Here is a 19772-nt window from a genome sequence, read left to right as displayed (position 1 = left end):
ACCAGCTAGAGGTGGACCAGAGGGCATTAGCCACGCCCTCTCCTTTAAACAGTAAATGTGTGAGATTCCCACCTATCAGTGTTCGTGGAATCCAGAATCAGTACCTTCATCACAAGCTAGCCTTAGCCCATTTGGAATATAAACTGTTCTCTTTGCCCTTATCACTTTGAATAGAATTAATCCATTTTTCTCTAGTATCTGACATTTCTCTTTTGTGTTTTATGTTTTTAGAAAACCATATGTACTTATTTGAGGGTAAAGATTATTCCAAGGAGCCTAGTAAAGAAGATAGAAAATCCTTTGAGCAACTGGTGAACCTTCAGAAAACCCTTTTGGAGAAAACTACGCAAGAGGGCCGGTTACTCCGAAATAAAAGCAGTGTAAGGACTATTAATTTGTGTAAGAGAATAAATTCTCCCAAATTTGCATCCTAAGAGAACAAAAAATGATGCTGGGAGTGATTTATTGAGAAATAAGTATGTAGACATTTGTTGAAATATAAGTATAATTAACTGTACTCTAGTATGAAATCTGTGTAAAAGTTGGCATAAATAACATTAACAGGAAGAGTGTATTTTACCACTAAATGCAGGTGAAAGCAGCCCTGTCCATCTTAGCCATCCCAGAAGGGATCACCAAAATACCACACCCTGCTCCTGGTAATTTGACCCTGTGTCACTAACAGAGGGTGGCAGTCATGAACGATGTATATAATGTTCTTGGTATTTGGCACTTAGTATGTGCTCGTTAAATGCTAGCTATTGTTAAGATAATCATGATGGTGAAATACTCTGTTCGAGAAGGAATTATATAATACATTGTAGGAGGATTTGCTTTAAAAATGGTTAAACTGGGGCCCCTGCGTGGCTCAGTCAGGTAAGCATCTGCCTTTGGCTCACATCATGATCCCAGGGTCTTGGGATCGAGTCCTGCATCGGGCTGCCTGCTCAGCGGGGAGTCTGCTTCTCTCTCTGCCTCTGCCTCTCCCCCTGCTTGTGCTCTCTCTCTCTCTCTCACTCTGACAAATAAATAAATAAAATCTTTTAAAAAAATAAAAAATAAAAATGGTTAAACCTAAAATGGGCTCTTGGAGGGTATGCTTTCTCTTAAAAAAAAATTACTTTTCTGAAGTATCTGATCCTATTGAAATTAATCAGATGATGTACTGCTCTACCAGCCATGAGTTGAGTTTGGTTGAGCTTAGAGCACACACAATATCCTGATCACCAGGCCAGTGACGATGTGTAATGTGAACAGTAAATTGAAGTGTCTTGCCACCACTTCCCACCACACAAGGGGGCAGGGAGATGCAGTTTTGTGAAATATTAAGTGTGTTGCTTTCACACAGAATGTGTTTTGTTTTGTTTTGTTTTTAAAGATTTTATTGACTTATTTGACAGACACAGCGAGAGAGGGAACACCAGCAGGGGGAGTGGGAGAGGGAGAAGCAGGCTTCCCGCCGAGCAGGGAGCCCGATGCAGGGCTCCATCCCAGGACCCTGAGACCATGACCTGAGCCGAAGGCAGACACTTAATGACTGAGCCGCCCAGGTGCCCCACACAGAATGTGTTTTAAGGATGAATGAAACTCATGAAGGGACAGGCAGCCCCCAACCTTCGTGGTTATAGATCTTGTTCTTCCTAAAGGTTCTCCTCCCAGGCCTTGCGGAAGGGTCTACCAAGAGGAAGTGGATTCTGAGCCCAGAGGAACTGGAGGACAGAAGGAAGAAGAGACAAGAAGCAGCAGCCAAGAGAAAGAGACTAATGGAGGAGAAGAAGAGGAAAAACGAAGAAGCAGAACACGAGAAAAAGTATGTGTGTCTTAGTTGATTGTATTATTATAAAGCTGATGAGGGTCACGTTTAAAGGAATCACTATTGTATACTGCGTCCACAGTTGAACGCTTTAAAATTGCAGAAAACTTCTATAAAACTGGTAGCTCCTTCTGGTAAGAGAATGTTTTTTTTTTAAAGATTGAGCTTTAACCCTAACAGCGTACTTTTGTAAAAAGTCCTGAATGCCTAAGGTAGAGAGACTCATTCAGCTGAAGCGGGAAAATGTTAAGGTTTTATTGTCGCTGCCTGACAGAGTTAGTTCACTTGAACAGTACCTTAATCTTGTTCTTAAAAACAGGGACATCCGATGGCTGCTCATTATTAAAGTAGAGTCAGGAGGCAGCTAGACTCATCAGTAAGACTTCTTGTTGATTTACAAATAGGCAGAAAACTGCAATCAGGGTGAGTGTCTAATTGCACTTCCACTGGGCACTTGCTATTTGTGAATAGCAGGATGAAGTGCGCGCCAAGAGAAATTGTGATAGGCCAGGTTAATTTCCTGTTCTCTCTGGCCTGTTGAAGGATGGCCTGGTGGGAGTCCAACAATTACCAGTCCTTCTGCCTGCCTTCTGAGGAGAGCGAACCGGAGGACCTAGAGGACAGGGAAGAGGAGAGCTCTGCCCAGCTGGATTATGAAGATTCAGATTCAAGTGCCATCAAGTATGTTAGCGGTGATGTCACCCACCCACAGGCTGGGGCAGAGGATGCTGTCATCGTGCACTGCGTAGGTAGGAGGAGTGGTACTGGCCCAGGGTGGGTGCCTTGTCCTTTATGATGCCAAGAACTAGGGAGGAGGCAGAAGTCTGACCCAGGGATGACTGATGAGCCAGCGCGGTCCTGTGGTCAAAAAAAGGCAAATTTGAGAATCCAGAGATACAGATTTGACTCTTGGTGCTCTCATTTACCTGCTTGTGTATAATTGGGTAATTCCCTATTCTCTGCACAAGTTTTTTTAAGAGGGTGAAAGGAGGCAACATATATAAGACAAAGCTTTTAGAAAGAGCAAAACTGCCAGCATGTTCTCCCTGCTTCCACGATCTTCGTACTTTTTACTTCCTCTGCCTGGAACCCTCTTTCCACAGATGGCCACATTAAGCATTGTTCAGGTGTCTGCATCTCAGAGAGGTCTCCCCTGAGTGCCTCATGTAAAACAGACCCCACCCCCATGCCTCTATTATTCTCTCCTCCTTTTCCTACCTGAGTTTACTTTATTACATGTATCACCACCCTGACGTATTATGTATGTATTTGTTTATGTGATTGTCTCATAAACTTCATGGGAGCCATTTCTTCTTGTTGTCCACTGCTATGACTCTGGTGCCTAGAGCAGTGTCTGACGTGTAATACATCTAACAAATATTTGTAGAATGAGTGCATGACTGTCAATAGAAGGTACTAACCAGCCGTGTTAGTAGCAGCTCAAATAAGTCATTTAACCTTTTTCTTCCTTACCTGTAAAATGGGAGTTGTATGCTGTTGTATTACCAGTGCTTGAGCTGTTTGTTTTTTTGTTTTTTTATTGTTACATTAGTCACCAGACATTACATCATTAGTTTTGATGTAGTGTTCCATGATTCATTGTTTGCGTATAACACCCAGTGCTCCATGCAGAATGTGCCCTCTTTAATATGCTTGAGCTATTTGTTACGTTATGTCTACTCTCCACCTTTCCTATTAGGTTAGCGATGTATATTCCATAAAACATAAACATTTTTGAGAAGTCCAACCTATGGTATTCCTGGGAGGCTACATAGGTGTTTCTTCCCTTTGAAAATTCATCCTCTACAAATCTAGTTGGCATACCTTTGTGTTTTCGAATTGTGGGCTGGACTTTGCCTCCTATAAATGAAAATTTTTTCTTCTCTCAGATGACTCTGGTCGCTGGGGCAGAGGTGGTTTATTCACAGCTTTGGAAACACGATCTGCTGAGCCAAGAAAAATATATGAGCTGGCTGGGAAAATGAAAGGTAAGAAGCAAAGCAGAGAAAAAGGGTGAGGATGGAGTACAAGAGGAGAGGACACTTAGGACAGGTATCACGTGGGTTATGAAGCACTAATTAAGGAGTTAGAGCTAGTTGGGGGTCTCATTAGCTAGTTTTGTCATCATTTAATTAGTTACGTGACTTTGAGGCAGTCCCTTACCCTCCCAGTGCCTATTTTCTCATCTGTAATTTGTGAATAATACTTATTCCACCTACCTCATGGGACTCTAATGAGGATAGTGGAAATGCAAGTATTCTGATAAATGTCAATCCCTCTGTGCATGTTTAAGTATTGGCATGAAGAGCGTTTCATTGTTTACCTCCACCGTGACCAACTCACCCCATCTTCATGAGGGAATATTTCTCGAAAATGTCAGAGACCTGTGGGAGAGAAATCAGACCTGCCATTAAAGTGCTAACAAGAGCTGAGGTTGGGTGTTGAAGAGGAAGAGATTGTTTTATGAGGTTAGCGTAGGCTGAGATACAGCACTCCCTGGAGGCAGAAGTAAAGGTGCTTGGGGCCAAAGGAGCTTGGAAGTCTGAAAGTATCCTCCCTTGGCATGGAGAAGGAGAAAGGGCACCTTCTTTTACGTGCAGAAATCACAAAGTAACAAGAGGAGTAAAATTATTATTGTCATTATTTTCTGGGGACTTGAGAGGCCAAGGGACCTTGTTCAATAGAGAAGGGCCCTTCAGATTCCTCAGAGATTGGTTTTTCCCTAACTCTTCTGCCTAGTTCTCTAGGGTGGAAAGGGATATAAGGACTTAGAAGGAATACTCTTTCTACTAAGATAGATCAATGACAGAAAGGTTTAACAGGTTAAAATAACTGAGATCTAGCTATTGATTGGGCGGTTGGAAAAGCAGAGAATTCAGGAGAGGTCAGAACTAGAAATGAAGACCGAGGAATGCCTGTTTGGATCCTTGTTTGAAAATGTGAGGGAGGCAGGATGGGGAAATGAGAGGGCAGAAAACAGAACATGGAAAACACCTCCACTTAGGAACAGCAGCAAGAAGGGTAGACAAGGAATTGTCAGCTAAGAGGACCTTGAGAATATAATATTTTGAAGTATAAAGGAGGAAAAGGTGTCAAGAAGTGGTCTGCATTGTCAGGCACCAAAGTGAGGATGAGAACTGGGAAAAGGTCATTGGATTTGCATGACTTTAGAGTACTTTGAGGAGAGTGTGAAGACTAAACCTTACTTAAGGCGTATGAGTAGTCAGTAAGGAAACAGGGCTGAGAGTGTGCAGTCTTCTGAAGAAGAACTGAAATAGGGTAGAGCTGGATAGATGAAAGTGTGGGCTAGAAATTACCAGGGAGGGCTTCATGGAGGCGGGGAAAGTACTCTTGGGCCTGGAAAGATGGGTTGAATTTAAGTGAGTGGTGAGAAATGGAAGACGATCCATGACTGTCTCTCGTGCTTTTTGGTATTCCCTCAACTTCTGTCATTCCCAGTACAGGGTGTTGAATGACCTAGGCAGTCATACAGGGAATGTATTTAGGGAATGATGTGTAGGCCAGGCAGGCCAGAGTACAGGGTTGAGGCTGAGGAATAGAGGAAAGTTTGATTTTAAAGAGAGGGATATGGACCACGGTATAGAAGACTGTACGTGGCTTGTCCAGGGAGATGCCATTCTAAGCAGGACCTTATCCAGTGGGTAATGGCTAGTCATTTGGGAGTTTGAATAGAAGAATGGCCTAACAGAGCCAGTATTTTAGAATGACTTAAAAGATTGGTGTGTGTAGGATGGACTGAGGGAATAAAAGGTTCAAACTGAAGTGTGTAAAGCCATATAATTATTTTAGCACATTTTTCTAGAGCATTAGTTTGGTTTGACTTGGATGAGTTAGAAAAATGTACGAATAGATGCAGATAGAGTGCAGTGTTTGAATGGTTTAAAACAAACTTAAGACTTCTGAAGGAATTTTAAGTTCATAATGCCCTCCCCTTCCCATCCCCAGATGATCTGGGTTTGCATTCACTCTCCAGTACCTGCAGGAGTACTTTGTAGGTAATATGTAAGGGACATTGAACTGGGAGATCATAAAACTTCAGAAGTGAAGAGGATGACATCAGCAACATCGGTGGTATAAGACATTCTGCCTTTTTATCCCCCCCTTTTGATCGAATTAGACATCCATACACAAACAAAGGCATGTTGGTGGGTCTTTTGGGACCTAGCACCTACTCCAAAGGACCTGAGAGGAGGCTTGCCCACCACTGCCACCCATAAGAGACAGACAGACCTCCATGCAGGCTACGGAGCCAGCACAACTGCCTAGACCCCCTCTTGCCACTGTCAGGGAAAAATCGGATGAGTGCTCACCAGGCAGGTACTCATGCATGAGACAGAACTCAGAAATCCAGCCTTCCTGTGGGAAGACTTCAGGATACCACTGGAGAAGAAAGATGAGAAAAACAAAAATAGGAGTTGGTCGCAGTGGAGGTGGTAAGAGAAACTCTCCTGCTGCTGCCTCTCCCCCAGGGAAACACTGAATGGACTGATGTAGTTGGTGGAGGTGATCTCTCCTGTGGGGGGAAAGGAAAGTGGTGAGTAAACTCCTGGCTGTCCCAGGCAGATGGAACACAGCTGGAGAAACCCATTTTCCTCTGCCAGCACCCACAGTACTAAGGTGGGAGTTCTGTGACTGGGAGGAGGTAGATCCGAATTTCATATGGTGTCAGAGGGTTTGTGCTCAACAGGAAGCTCAGCCACAGTCTCTGGGAGTACCACACCCAGATTCTCCCTACTGGGTCCACAGGCTCCCACAAAACCCTTAGTGCTAAACCCCCACATCCTCTGATTCTGCTGCCACCTGTTTGTGCAGGCTCCCAAATGTGTGTGTGAGAGCGAGCTCTGGTAGACAGGGAGCACACTCAGAACAGGCCTTGGTCATCGGTCAAGGAAAAAACCACAAACCTGAGCTATATATAGCTCTTCTAGAATGCTGTTTCCAAGAGGCAGCCTGGTGAATTATAACATCCAGAGATGACACAAAGGCTTAAAAATTTGGCCCCAAGAGAGCAAGAAACGTGGAGCAGGTATACCTCAAAAACACAAGGAATAACTCAGTGACAGTACCACAGAACATAAAACCGTCTGCCGAAAGCAGTGAGCACAGAGCTAAAGAGGTATCTCCTACTTCAAATGCAAAAGCAGCAGGGCATGACTATGAGGAATGTGAATAATCAAGGACATATGGCATCACAGAAAGAAAATGACAGTTCTCCAGCAACCGAGCTCAGAGGCACAGAATATTGCAATCTGATAAAGAATTCAGAATAGCAGTTATGAATAAACCCAATGAGTTGCAGGAAAACTTTTATTAAAAGGCAATTTCATTGAAATCAGGAGTAAAACTTGAACAGAATGAGTTCTGTTCTGTAGAAGAGAACCAAACAAATTCTGGAGCTGAAGAATTTGATGAATGAGGTGGAGACTACAATAGAGAGCAGCTGTAGCAGGGCAGACCATATGGAAGAAAGAATAAATGACTTGGAGGATGAGAGTTTTGAAATAACACAGAAGAGATGAAAGAATAGAGATTAAGGAAGAGCTGTGGGATTGGATCAGAAAGACAACTATCAGAGTAAGACAAATATCAGAATAAGTAGGCTTCTAGAAAAGGAAGAGAGGGAGAAGAGGGCAGAGTTCACTTAAAGAAATGATAGCTGAGAATGGCCGAAACCTGGGGAAAGACTGGAACACGTAAGTCCACAAAGCTAATAGATCACCCCATTATCTCAATGGAGAAAGGCCTTCCCAAGGCACATGATAATGAAACTGAAAAATCAGTGAAAAAGAAGCCAGGGAGGAAAAGAACATAACCTGGAAGTACACAACACACTAGTAAAGGTGAAAGATAGAGTTAGGTAACTAGTCTATATTAGGATGGTGCATTAACCACTCAACTCCAGTATGAAGGTTAAAGGAAAAGAACAGTAAAAAGAACCATTAATGAATACACAACATAAAAAGAGGTAAAAAGGAATAAAAGGGAGAGCCTCTTAATAGGTGATTGAACACAAGTTGCTGTCAGCTTAAGATGGACTGTTTTATCTGTAAGGTGTTTTATGGTAACAACATAACAAAAACCTAGAGTGGATCCACAAGAGACAGAGGAAATGGAGCATACCACCACAGAAAATAACCAGTTTATGAAGGTAGACAGAAACAGAGGGAAAAAGAAACAATGGAAATACATTGGAATTTGCCTGAATTCACCGAGCAAAAAGCACAGTGGCTGATGGAAAAAACAAAAAGGACACAGCTATTTGCTGCCTCTGAGAGACCAACTTGAGCCTTAAAAACACATATAGATTCAAAGTGAAGGGATGAAGAAAGATAATCTATGCAGGTGGGAACTAAAGAAAGGGAGGGGGTGGCTGTCCTTGCATCAGACAAAGTAGACTTTAAACCTAAACGGTAGCAAGAGACAAAGTCATTATATAATGATAAAGGGATCAATGCATCAAGAAGGTATAACAACAGTATATATTCACCCAACATCAGAGCACCTAAATATATTAAAACAAATAGATATGAAGGGAGAAATAGACAACAATGCAATAATAGTAGGGGACTTTGATATATCACTTTCAGCAATGCACAGATCATGCAGAGAGAGAAGCAACAAGGAGATAGACTTGGACCAAATAGTACATCATATTGACCTAATAGACGTCTATAGAAAATTTCATCCAACAGCAGCAGAATACACATTTTTCTCAAGTACACGAACGTTTTCAAGAATAGAACACAAAACATGTCATAGCAAAATAAGACTGAAATAATACCGAGTATCCTTTCCAACCACAGTGGTATGAAAGTAGAAATTTTTAATGAGGAACGTTAGAAAATCTCCAAATATGTGGAAACTAAACAGCACACTCCTGAACAACCAGTGAGTCAAGAAGTCAAAAGGCAGACCAAAGAATATCTCAAAACACATGGGAACACAACATACCAAAACACTGATGGATGCTGCAAAAGCATTTCCAACAGGGAAGTTGATAGCAATAAATGCTTATGTTAAGAAAGGATATTTCAAATAAACAGCCTAACTTTATACCACAGAAACTAAAAAAAGAAGAGCAAAGTAAGCCCAAAGTTAGCAGAAGGAAGGAAATAAAGATGAGATCTAAAATAAATAAGAGATCTGAAATAAATAAATCAATAGAGATCAGTGACTCTTACAAACTGGTTTTTTGAAAAGATAAAATTGACAAACCTTTCACAAGACTAAGAAAAAAGAAGACTCAAAGTTAGAAATGAAAGAGGAGAAATTACAGTTGTCACTGCAGAAAAACATTAAGATCATAAGTCACTATGAACAATTTTACACCAACAAATTAGATAATCTAGGAAAAAATGGATAAATTTCATAGTCCTACAACCTACTAAAGACTGAACCAGGAAGATATATAAAGTTTGAACAGACTGATTATGAGTTAGGAGATTGACTCAGGTTTTGAAAACCTTCCAGGACCAGATAGCTTCATGGACGAGTTTTACCAAACATTTTAAGAAGAATTAATGCCAACCCTTCTCAAACTCCTCCAGAAAAATTGAAGGGGAGGGAACACTTTCAAACTCATTCTGTGAGGCCAGTATTACCCTGATACCAAAGCCAGGTAAGGATATTAAAAGAAAACTGTAGACCAGTATCCTGATGAATATAGAAGCAAAAATTCTCAAAAAAATATTAGCAAACCAAACCTAAGAACTCATTAAAAGGATTACACACCATGACCAAGTGGGATTTCTCCCTGGGGTGCAGGGATAGTTCATCATATGCAAATCAAATGTGATAGAATGAAAGACAAAAATCATTAAACTTCTCAACAGATGAAGTAAAAGCATTGACAAAATACAACATCCTTTCATGATAAAAACCCTCAATAGAATAAGTGTAGGAGGGACATAACATCAACATAATAAAAGCCATATATGTTACCCATGGTTAATACTGTATTCAACAGAGAAAAATCAAAGCTTTTCCTCTAAAATCAGGAACAAGACAGGGGTGCCTGCCTATTCTCCTCCTTCTTATTTAACATAATACCGGCAGTCCTAGCTAGAGCAGTCAGGCAAGACAAATTAAAAGGTATCCAAATCAGAGAGGAAAAAGTAAAATTGTCATTATTTGCAGATGATGTGATCTTGTATATTGAAAATCCCAAATTCTCAATATATCAGATTTAATCAATTGGAAAAAGAACTATTGGATGTAATCAATGAATTCAGTAAAGTTGCAGGATCTAAAACCAACATACAGAAATCAGTTCCTTCTCTATGCACTAGCAGTGAAACATCTGAAAAAGAAATGAAGAAAACTATCCATTCACTGTAACATCAAACACAATAAAATATCTAAGAATTAGTTTAACCAAGGAAGTAAAAGATTTAGACAATCAAAATTACAAGACTTTGTTTAAAGAAATTGAGGAAGACATAAACAATTGAAAAGATATTAACTTTTCTGATCAGTGATTGTGAAATATCATTAAAATGGTCATGCTCCACAAAGCCATCTCTGGATTTAATGCAATCCCTATCAAAAGTCCAGTAGCATTTTCTACAGCAATAGAATAAATCCTAAAATTTGAATGAAACCAAAAAAGACCTTGAATAGCCAAAGCAATCATTAGAAAGAAGAACAAAGCAGGAGGCATCACACTTCCTGATTTCAAACTATCCTACAAAGTGATAATAATTAAAACTGTATGGTACCAGCATAAAAAAAGACATGTAGATCAGTGGAACAGAATACAAGACCCCAGAATTAAACCTCTACATACATTGCCAACTGATATTTGATAAAGGAGCCAGGAACACCCAATAGGGAAAATGTAGTCTTTTCGGCAAATGGTGTTGGGAAAACTGGATAGCCACATGCAGGAAAATGAAATTGGGACCCCTACCTTACTCCACTCACAAAAATTACCTCAAAATGGATCAAAGACTTAAACATAAGACCTGATGCCATAAAACTCCTAGAAGAAAACGAGGGAAGAAATTCCTTGAGATTGGCTTTGGGGGTAATTTTTTGGGGAGGACACCAAAAGAACAAAAGTAAAGGAAAAAAAGTGAAAGATTTATGCGATCTGAAGAGAAACCAAGAAAGACATGTATCCTATGACCTCACTGATATGAGGAATTCTTAATCTCAGGAAACAAACTGAGGGTTGCTGGAGTGGTGGGGGGTGGGAGGGATGGGGTGGCTGGGTGATAGACATTGGGTAGGGTATGTGCTATGCTGAGCACTGTGAATTGTGTAAGACTGATGAGTCACAGACCTGTACCCCTGAAACAATACATTATATGTTAAAAAAAGAAGAAGATAGGAGGAAGGGAAAAATGAAGGGGGGAAATTGGAGGAGGAGACGAACCATGAGAGACTATGGACTCTGAGAAACAAACTGAGGGTTCTAGAGGGGAGAAGTGTGGAGAGATGGGTTAGCCTGGTGATGGGTATTAAAGAGGGCACATACTGAATGAAGCATTGGGTGTTATACGCAAACAGTGAATCATGGAACACTACATCAAAAACTAATGATGTAATGTATGGTGATTAACATAGCATAATAAAAATAAATAAATCTGAAGCCCCCCCCCCCAAAAAAGAGTAAAGGACAAAAATCAGTAAGTGGGACAGCATCAAACTTAAAAGCTTCTGCACTTCAAAAGAAAAAACAAAATGGAAAGGCAACCTACAGAAAGGAAGAGAATATTTGAAAACCATATATTGGATAAGAGGTTACTGTTCAACATTTATAAAGAACTTGGACAACTCAACAGAAAAAAAAGTCCGATTAATTCTTCCAAAGAAGATGTACAGATGGCCAACTGGGACATGAAAAGATGCTCAACATCAGTAATCATCAGGGAAATGCCAATCAAAACTACAATGAAATATGACCTCACACCTGTCAGGATGGTTATCATCAAGAAGAAAAGAGATAATAAGTATTGATGAGGATGTAGAGAGAACTGTGATACACAGTTGGTGGGAATGCAAACTAGTGCAGTCACTATGGAAAACAGTATAGAGGTTCCTCAAAAAATTACAATTAGAGCTATCATATGATCCAGTAATCCCATTTTTGGGTATATATTCAAAGGAAGTGAAAACAGGTTATCAAAGAGATATCTGCACTCCCTTGTTGATTTCTGCATTATTCACAAGAGCCAAGATATAGAAACAAGTGTCTGTCAACAAATGAATGGATGAAGAAGATGTGTACACACACACACACACGTCCCTTAATGTGGAATCTGAAACTAAAAAAAAAAAAAAAAAAAAAAACGAGAATGAAATGGTGGTTACCAGGGGCTGGGGTGGCAGAAATGGTAGAGATAATGTTTAAGGGTACATAATTGCACTTAGGAGATAAATAAGTCCTAGAGGTCTGTACACAGTGCAGGGACTACAGACAACAGAACTTTATTGTAAACCTTAAAATTGCTAAGAGACTAGGTCGTTAATTGTTCCCAGCACTAGAAGGAGTGACAGTTATGGGATGTGATTGCGATGTTAGCTCATGCTACAGAGTTGACTGTGTTGCAGTATAAATGTGAAAATCAATGTGCTGTACACCTTAAACTTACACAGTGTTATGTCAGTTAACCTCAATAAAAAAATAGACAATAACAAATGTTTGTGAGGATGTGGAGAAATTAGAACACTTGTGATGATGGTGTGAATGTAAAATGATGGAGCTGCTATGGAAAACAGTATGGTGTTTCCTGAAAAAATTAAGAATAAAGTTACCATATGATCCATCAATCCCTCTTGTAAGAACTGTAGGCAGGGACTCAAACAGATATTTGTATACCCATCCTGCATTATTCACAATGGCCTAAAGGTGGGAGCTACCCCAGTGTCTGATGGATGGATAGATAAGCAGTGCGGTACACAGTGAGCTATTATTCAGCTTTGGAAACCAGGAAATTCTGACACATGCTACAACATGGATGAATCCTGGGGACATTATGCCAAGTAAAATAAGCCAGTCACCAAAAAAAAAAAAAAAAAAAACAAGTATTGTGTGAACCCACTTAGACGAAGTAACTCCAGTAGATTCACAGAGGTAGAAAGTAAGAGTGGTGGTTGTAGGGGAGATGGGGAGAAGATGTTTAATGAGTATGGAGTGTCAGTTTTGCAAGGTGAAGAGAGTTGTGGAGATTGATTGCATAGCAGTGTGATGGTACTTGATGCTACTGAGCTGTGAGCTTAAAAATGGTTACAATGGTAAATTTTATGTTAGGTATATTTTACCACAATAAAACATTAAAAAAATGAAAGTTTTTGAGCCAAAATCACCCCCTCAGGAGTGGATCATGTGAGTGCCTGGCAAAGGCAGTGACTGAAGCTAAGTGAAAAAAAATGAGATTGCAACCTGATTGGCCAAAAAGGAAAGGAGTTGGGGCATTCACAAGAGTCCCTCTTCGGGGGTCTCAGTCCAGAGTGAACCTCACCTTCTGTCTGTTGCTCTTTTATTTTACCTCAGACTTGAATTTGGGAGGCGTCCTTTTATTTCCTATTGACGATAAAGAGTCAAGAAACAAAGGGCAAGATTTGGTAAGTAAAAAAACACCTCTTATCAGACCTAAATTTTGGCTCACATCACCTCCTCCTAAAATCTCTCCTGTTCCTGCTGGCCTCTAGTTGCTTGGGCTGTCATAATAAAACACCACCAACACTATACTTTCAGAGATCATTTCTATAGTTGGTTATAAAACACCACCAACTAGGTGGCTTAGAAAACAGATGAATTTCTTCACAGTTCTGGAAGCTACTGGTCCAAGATTAAGGTGCTGGCAGGGTTGATTTCCTCTGAAGCCTCTCTCCTTGGCTTAGGGGTGGCCACCTGTACGTTTCCTCACACGGTCTTTCCTCTCTGTGTGTGCATCACTGGTGTCTCAGTCTATGTCCATATTTCTTCCTGTAAGCACAGAAGTCAGACTGGATCAGGCACCACCCTAATGGCCTCATTTTAATTTATTTTCTTCTTTAAAAGGCCTGTCTGCACACACAGTCACATTCTAAAGTACTGAGGGTTAGGGCTTCAACATAGGAATTTGAGAGGACCCAATTCAACCCATAACAAGCAGGTTGGGCCTCACACTCCACCACACTCCCTCCATCCTCCTTGCTTCTGTCCATCACAGCCCCTGGAACACTGTCCTCTAACTTGCTTGTTGTCTGCACAGACCTTAGGCAGGCTCCTCCATCCTGTCATTTTATCCTCAATACCTCACACAGTACCAGCTTATAGAAAATGCTCAGGAAACACTGAATAAGAAAACATTACTCAGAACTCCAAGCATTTCATCATTTACTATGTGAAAAGTTGTGTAAAAGATTGTGTTTAGTATCCAGCCATAAGCAGAGGAAAGGAGCCGATCCATAGTTCCTCTGCCTGTATTAAAGTTCTCCTTTGGGGGCACCTGCGTGGCTCAGTCAGTTAAGCATCCGACTCTTGATTTCCGCTCAGGTCATGATCTCAAGAGTCCTGAGATTGAGCCCTGCAATGGGCTCTGTGCTGAGCGTGGAGCCTGCTTAAGATTCTCTCCCTCTGCCCCACCCCCCACTCAGGCTTTCTCTTTCAAAAAAAAAAAAATTCTCCTTTTGCATCTGAAGTGTCTCTTAACTTACCAGTCCTCTAGAATTCCTCTAAGATGTTTTATTAACCACACTTAACCTGACTTTCTGAAGGGCCTGAATTCATATTCAATTTAGAGCCAAATCTTACTGACTTAGAAATTTAGAAACTGGGCTGAAAGGGACATATTTTCTTGAGGTTGGTAGTCTGTGTGGCTGACAGCAAAGTGGCTTCTGCCTGCTCATTTTTTCAGTCATTTCTAAAATGCTAAAAAATGTAAACAACACAGTGGTTATGGCACAGATGCTCAGAATCCAGTGACTCAAGAAAACTGTTTACAACTGGTTACCATATGGTGGTAGGGATGTCAGTCCCAGACGCTCCCTTGACACTCTCTCCAGTCTCCCCTACTTAGGTTAGGACAGAGATGGGATGGGGGTTGGGAGCTGACTCAAGCATCAGCCAGAGGGCGGGACACAGGAACCTGTAAAGTCCTTTCTGCTCCTAAGACTGAAAAATGCTTTCTTTACCATTGAGCGCACTTAGGAAAGACAGCATGTTTTGGACGCTGGTTTTAACATACCTTAAAATGAAGAAGAAATGCTTGTGTATAAAGTTACCACAAAATAAAACAATTACAATAGAAGGTTAAGTCATGAATTTGGTAGGACGTGGTTCAGGCAGAGCCTCCAAAGAAGATGGAGACGAAGCCCCTCCGTGGGCAGGTCACTTAGTTGACAGTGCAGCCTTCTCAGGTCATGTCAACCATGTGATGGCTGTTCCTCCTAGTTGGCCTTGATTGTGGCTCAGCACCGTGATCGCTCCAATGTCCTGTCTGGCATTAAGATGGCAGCCCTAGAAGAGGGCCTGAAGAAGATCTATTTAGCAGCAAAGAGAAAGAAAGGTAAGCTTTTCAGGAGATGACTTTCTGTTTCCAGGCATGTGATAGGATTTTTTTTTTAATGTTATGTTAATCACCATACATTACATCATTAGTTTTTGATGTAGTGTTCCATGATGGTGAGAAATGTTAATATATATGGTAAAGGTAAGGCCCCATATGAGAGACCACACAAGTGGACCACACCATCTTGATCAGCCTGTTTTTCTTTCCAGATCACTTTCATTATCTCTGTGGACCATCTCCCTGCACTGGGGTATTTGTGTCATGATTTTACAGATGAGGAAGCAGAAGACCAGAGATGTAGTAATCTGGTCAGATGCAATTGGGGAATGCTGTTTATCCTAACCCTTCCCCTCTTGGATAGCCGCACCCAAGCCACAGTTCTCTGCCAAAAGTTTTATTTCCAAATAAAACTCAGAATTTGTTGAACTGATTGACTTGTTAAAGAATCTGTTTATTTTGGGGCTCCTGGGTGGGTCAGTCAGTTTTAAGTGCCTGACTCTTAATTTCAGCATAGGTCATGAGCTCAGGGTTGTGAGATCAAGCCCCGCCTCCGGCTCTGCACTGAGCATGGAGCCTCCTTCAGATTATCTCTCTTCCCCTTCCCTCCTCCCTCTCTCTTAAAAAAAAAAAAAAAAAAAAAAGTTTTTTTATCTCCAACATTGATCATATTCTATTTTCATTGTACCTGCTTATTTCCAGAGCCTGTAGGTCTTTGTGTTTAATAGAATTACTTAATTTTTCCTATTATAGTCCTACCCCAGAATATTTTTAACATTGTAATTTTATGCTTTGTGTGGGATACCCCATGATTATGTACATTTTGTCTGTTGGAAACCACAAAGTGACTAAGAGTATAGTTTTATGTATATTTTATACTGAATCAAGTTTTTGATGAATGAAGACATCCTAATCTATTTGTTTCCTCTTTAACAGCAAGTGTTCATCTACCACGCATTGGACATGCCACAAAAGGTTTTAACTGGTATGGTACTGAGCGACTGATTCGGAAACACTTGGCTGCAAAAGGCATCCCAACTTACATGTATCCTTTTGTGATCTTACTAGTGTGTTCTCTCAGCTCAGAGAAAAGGTCTTGGATTTTCTGGTATCACTAATCAAGGCCAAGCCTTCTTCTGCCACATTTTTTACTTTGCCCCTCACCAGTGAGACAAAAACAAAGAAGTACTTTGTAACTTGTACATATCCAAGGAGAGGAATACACCCAAGCATTTCTGGGTTCCAGCAGCTAGGAGTATATGGGGGGGGGGAGTTCACTGAATAATTGTCATTTGTATATGGGGGGGAGTTCATTGAATAATTGTCATTTGATAACATTGACTCTTTTCACATTAGATCTCTAGAGATCCTTCAGGCCTGTAGACAAGGCTCTGTTCACTAAAGTAAACAATTAAACAAACAAACAAGAGAACTATTTTACTTTTGAACCCATTCAATGTATTCTTAGGGTGCAGTGTGAAATTCTTTTTGACCACTAGGATATAATCTAGTACTGCTAGACTAGTATTTTCTTCTAATGATCTCCTTACTGTATCAGTTAGCATTGTTTGAACTATTACACTGAGTCTAAAAAAATCAACTAGAAGGTGAACTGCCCCCCCAAGTGCTATAATCATATAGAAACTCCATCTTTTTACTTAGATACTTTGATACAGTGTTGTTTTTCAAGACATGTAAATACTGTAAAAACTTAGCAGAAAAGTCCTGTTTTGTATGCTTGTACAATTCAAGCAGTATCAAAAGAGTTTAATAATGAGATAACAATAGCAGTAGTGAGTACTAACAGTATTGGAAGAATTTATGATACAGTGAAAGGGAATTAAGGCATGCTACTTTCAGAGTGAATATTTCAATAACTACTAAACTAGAGAAGTAGCAGTTCTAGTAAAGTTGATTTTAAAGTGATGAAGTAGATCTTCCTTGACTCTCCTTATCAGCTATTACTTTCCTAGAAGCCAGGCAGCTCTTCTTCATCCATAGTCCTCTTCTTCCTCGGGACAGCTGGTGCCTTAACAGTTGGCCAGTGTCACAGTCAGCATTCAGCAAGCAGTTAATATTTGCCCAGAGCTGCTGAATTAGAGTGTTTCAAAAAGGAGTCCAGATCTGGTGGGCCTCTGAGAAACTGTGTTTTCTGAATTCTCATTTTGTTCTCCAGGATGTGTTACTCTGATTTGATACCTAAATATAGGGATGCGCACCTTAATTGGGAAAGTCCTCTGGCACTTTGCCAGGGCTCGTTTGCATAGTTATTTGCATAATAAATTTTCTATCTCTAATGGTTTCATTGCTTTCTTTCTCCTCAATCCAGTTTTCTTCCCCTCCATCAGTCTGATTTCTTTACAGAGGACTAGGCTGTGGATTAAGGAGAAATGAAACCGGTTGCTGTGGGAGAAGGAAGCACCTTCAGCCCATTTATGCCTTGGGAAGACAGGACTCTGCAGGGCACATACTGAGAAGTGAGATTCCTGATCCAGATGAGTGGAGCCCTTCCTGCCCTTCTTTTCATACTGCTCAGCATCAAGCTCTAGAAGACAAAACATTGGCCTAGAGGCCTGTCAAATGTGACTTTAGAGAAACCAGAGGATCACCTTTTCCCCTTCCCACCAAATTGAATTCAGCTTAAAGAAATAAGGGAATTGTGGGAATGGCACAAAGCACAGAATGATGACTAGTGTTATTAGGGAGGGCAGGGGCTGAGAACTCCAAGGGAATGAGTCTTGGGGGGAGGCACTGTATAAACTGTGGCTTTTCCTACTTTAGTATATAAAGCCTCAGTCTTAAGAGGCTGACTGTCCTCAACCAGCCTGACTTCTGCCGCTTTTAGGACCTCAACACCCTGAGTCCTGCAGACACCTCTTCAGAAGCCCCAGCCCTGGGCCCTTGATTTCAAGGAACCCTGGCTGGCAGAGCAGCCAGCCAGGACCAGGACCTTCTAAGGAAGGTGGTGTCTGTAGCACCTGGGTTGTGCTTTTCTGTTTGACTCCCTCCCTGGCACTTTCACCCCTCGACAATTCAGCATCTGTGTCGAAGACCTTTTAGGCCCTAAATTCATGATTCCTTCATTTTTTTTTTCCTCCTAAAACTTCTTTCCTTTTTTAGAGAGAATCTAAAGCAGGCTCCATACTGGGCTCGTTTTCAACCCTGAGATCACAACCTGAGCCAAAATCAAGAGTCAGAAGTTCAACTGACTGAGCCACCCAGGTGCCCAAACTTCTTTCATTTTTGCTGCCTCTTAACTCCTACTCTTACTGCTAGGCCTTGACGTACAGGTTATTATCATAACTTTAACCTCTTGACTGGCATCTTGTCTCTCCTGTAACTAAACACAGAATTGGAACTCTTTAAAGGGAGGATAGTGAAACTTAACCTAATGCACAGGTAAATTGTCAGACCTTCAGAAGCAGCCTCGGTACAAATTGGTGAGGTATTAGCAAAATCAAAGAAAACTTGATTTGCAGAAGCTGTATGCGCTCCTGGAAAGCTGTGATCACTTCTGAGGGTAGCGTGCACAGGGCCAACTCGGGATGTTTCTGAACATCTGAGAGAAGCATCAGAGCAGGGAACTCACTCTCAAAGAGAACACAGCTGACCTTTCAGGGGCACAGTTGTTCTGGGTGTAGAGGTTCTTTGTTTTCACCCAGCACTCTGTCCCCCATGCTCCAGCCATGTGAACTTTTTCCTCTGGTTGGAGGTCCTGGGCCATGAACCTCTGTCTCATGATAAGTTGGGCAAAATAACACAGAAGATTTAGAAAACTCAACATAGCACATTCTCCCTTACACAGGGTCACTTGTTAGTGGCAGTCCCCTGCTTTGCTTGTCTACCTCTGCAATTCAGAGTCATCAACACTGCCTTATGTCTGCATAAGTCCTTCCTAGCTTTTATAATCCCTCCCCTTTTCCCAAAGGGCTGTCATTCTCTGGGAAAGAGAAAAACTACCTACTCTGTTCATTCCAAGGGTTTTATTCTCTTTCTTCCACAGCTTATTGTAGGGTCTCTCTCGATTGGATGGGGGCCCCAAATGGGCAATGATTCGGTGGAAGCTGGTGGGTAGCACGGGCAGTGAAAAGAATTCACCTGGAGATTGGAGGTGTAAGGAGGCAGTGGTGGTGGCTGTTTTTTCGGTTGTTGTTTTTAGAGGGGGAGGTGGGGGCAGAGGGAGAGAGAGATTCTCTCTCTCTCCATGCCCAGCATGGAGCCCAACATGGGACTCAATCTCATGACCCTTTGATTATGACCTGAGCTGAAATCAAGAGTCTGATGCTTAATGGACTGAGCCACCCTTGCACCGTGTGGGGGCTGTTTTCAAAGAGGGAAGGTGAGGAGGTATGGCAACATACGGAATTTTCCCTTTTTTGGTAACTGTGCCTGGTTGTAAGCCCATTGGTCAGTTAGGGCCTATGGATATTTTCAGGTGGGTT

The 19772-nt window shown here is 41.3% G+C and overlaps 1 protein-coding gene across 2 annotated transcripts in view; it reads left to right on the top strand.

The window, feature by feature from the left end:
• The window catches only part of CHD1L (chromodomain helicase DNA binding protein 1 like), a 68783-nt gene extending 51156 nt beyond the window's left edge, over positions 1-17627 (top strand). For both annotated transcript variants that reach the window (XM_028088386.2, XM_028088384.2), the window contains 8 exons: positions 232-380; positions 1647-1810; positions 2357-2562; positions 3703-3801; positions 13332-13402; positions 15216-15330; positions 16267-16375; positions 17289-17627. In XM_028088386.2, coding sequence (XP_027944187.1) covers positions 232-380; positions 1647-1810; positions 2357-2562; positions 3703-3801; positions 13332-13402; positions 15216-15330; positions 16267-16375; positions 17289-17331 — 956 coding nt within the window. In that variant the 3' untranslated portion in view covers positions 17332-17627. The remainder of the gene's footprint in view (positions 1-231; positions 381-1646; positions 1811-2356; positions 2563-3702; positions 3802-13331; positions 13403-15215; positions 15331-16266; positions 16376-17288) is intronic.
• Positions 17628-19772: the final 2145 nt, after the last annotated feature.

This window comes from Eumetopias jubatus, unplaced genomic scaffold (genome assembly GCF_037043125.1).
Source record: "Eumetopias jubatus isolate StellerSeaLion01/CBP00866 unplaced genomic scaffold, mEumJub1_p1.0 scaffold_4, whole genome shotgun sequence".
Classification (NCBI taxonomy): Eukaryota; Metazoa; Chordata; class Mammalia; order Carnivora; family Otariidae; genus Eumetopias; species Eumetopias jubatus.
This window is presented reverse-complemented; position numbering and strand designations above follow the sequence as displayed.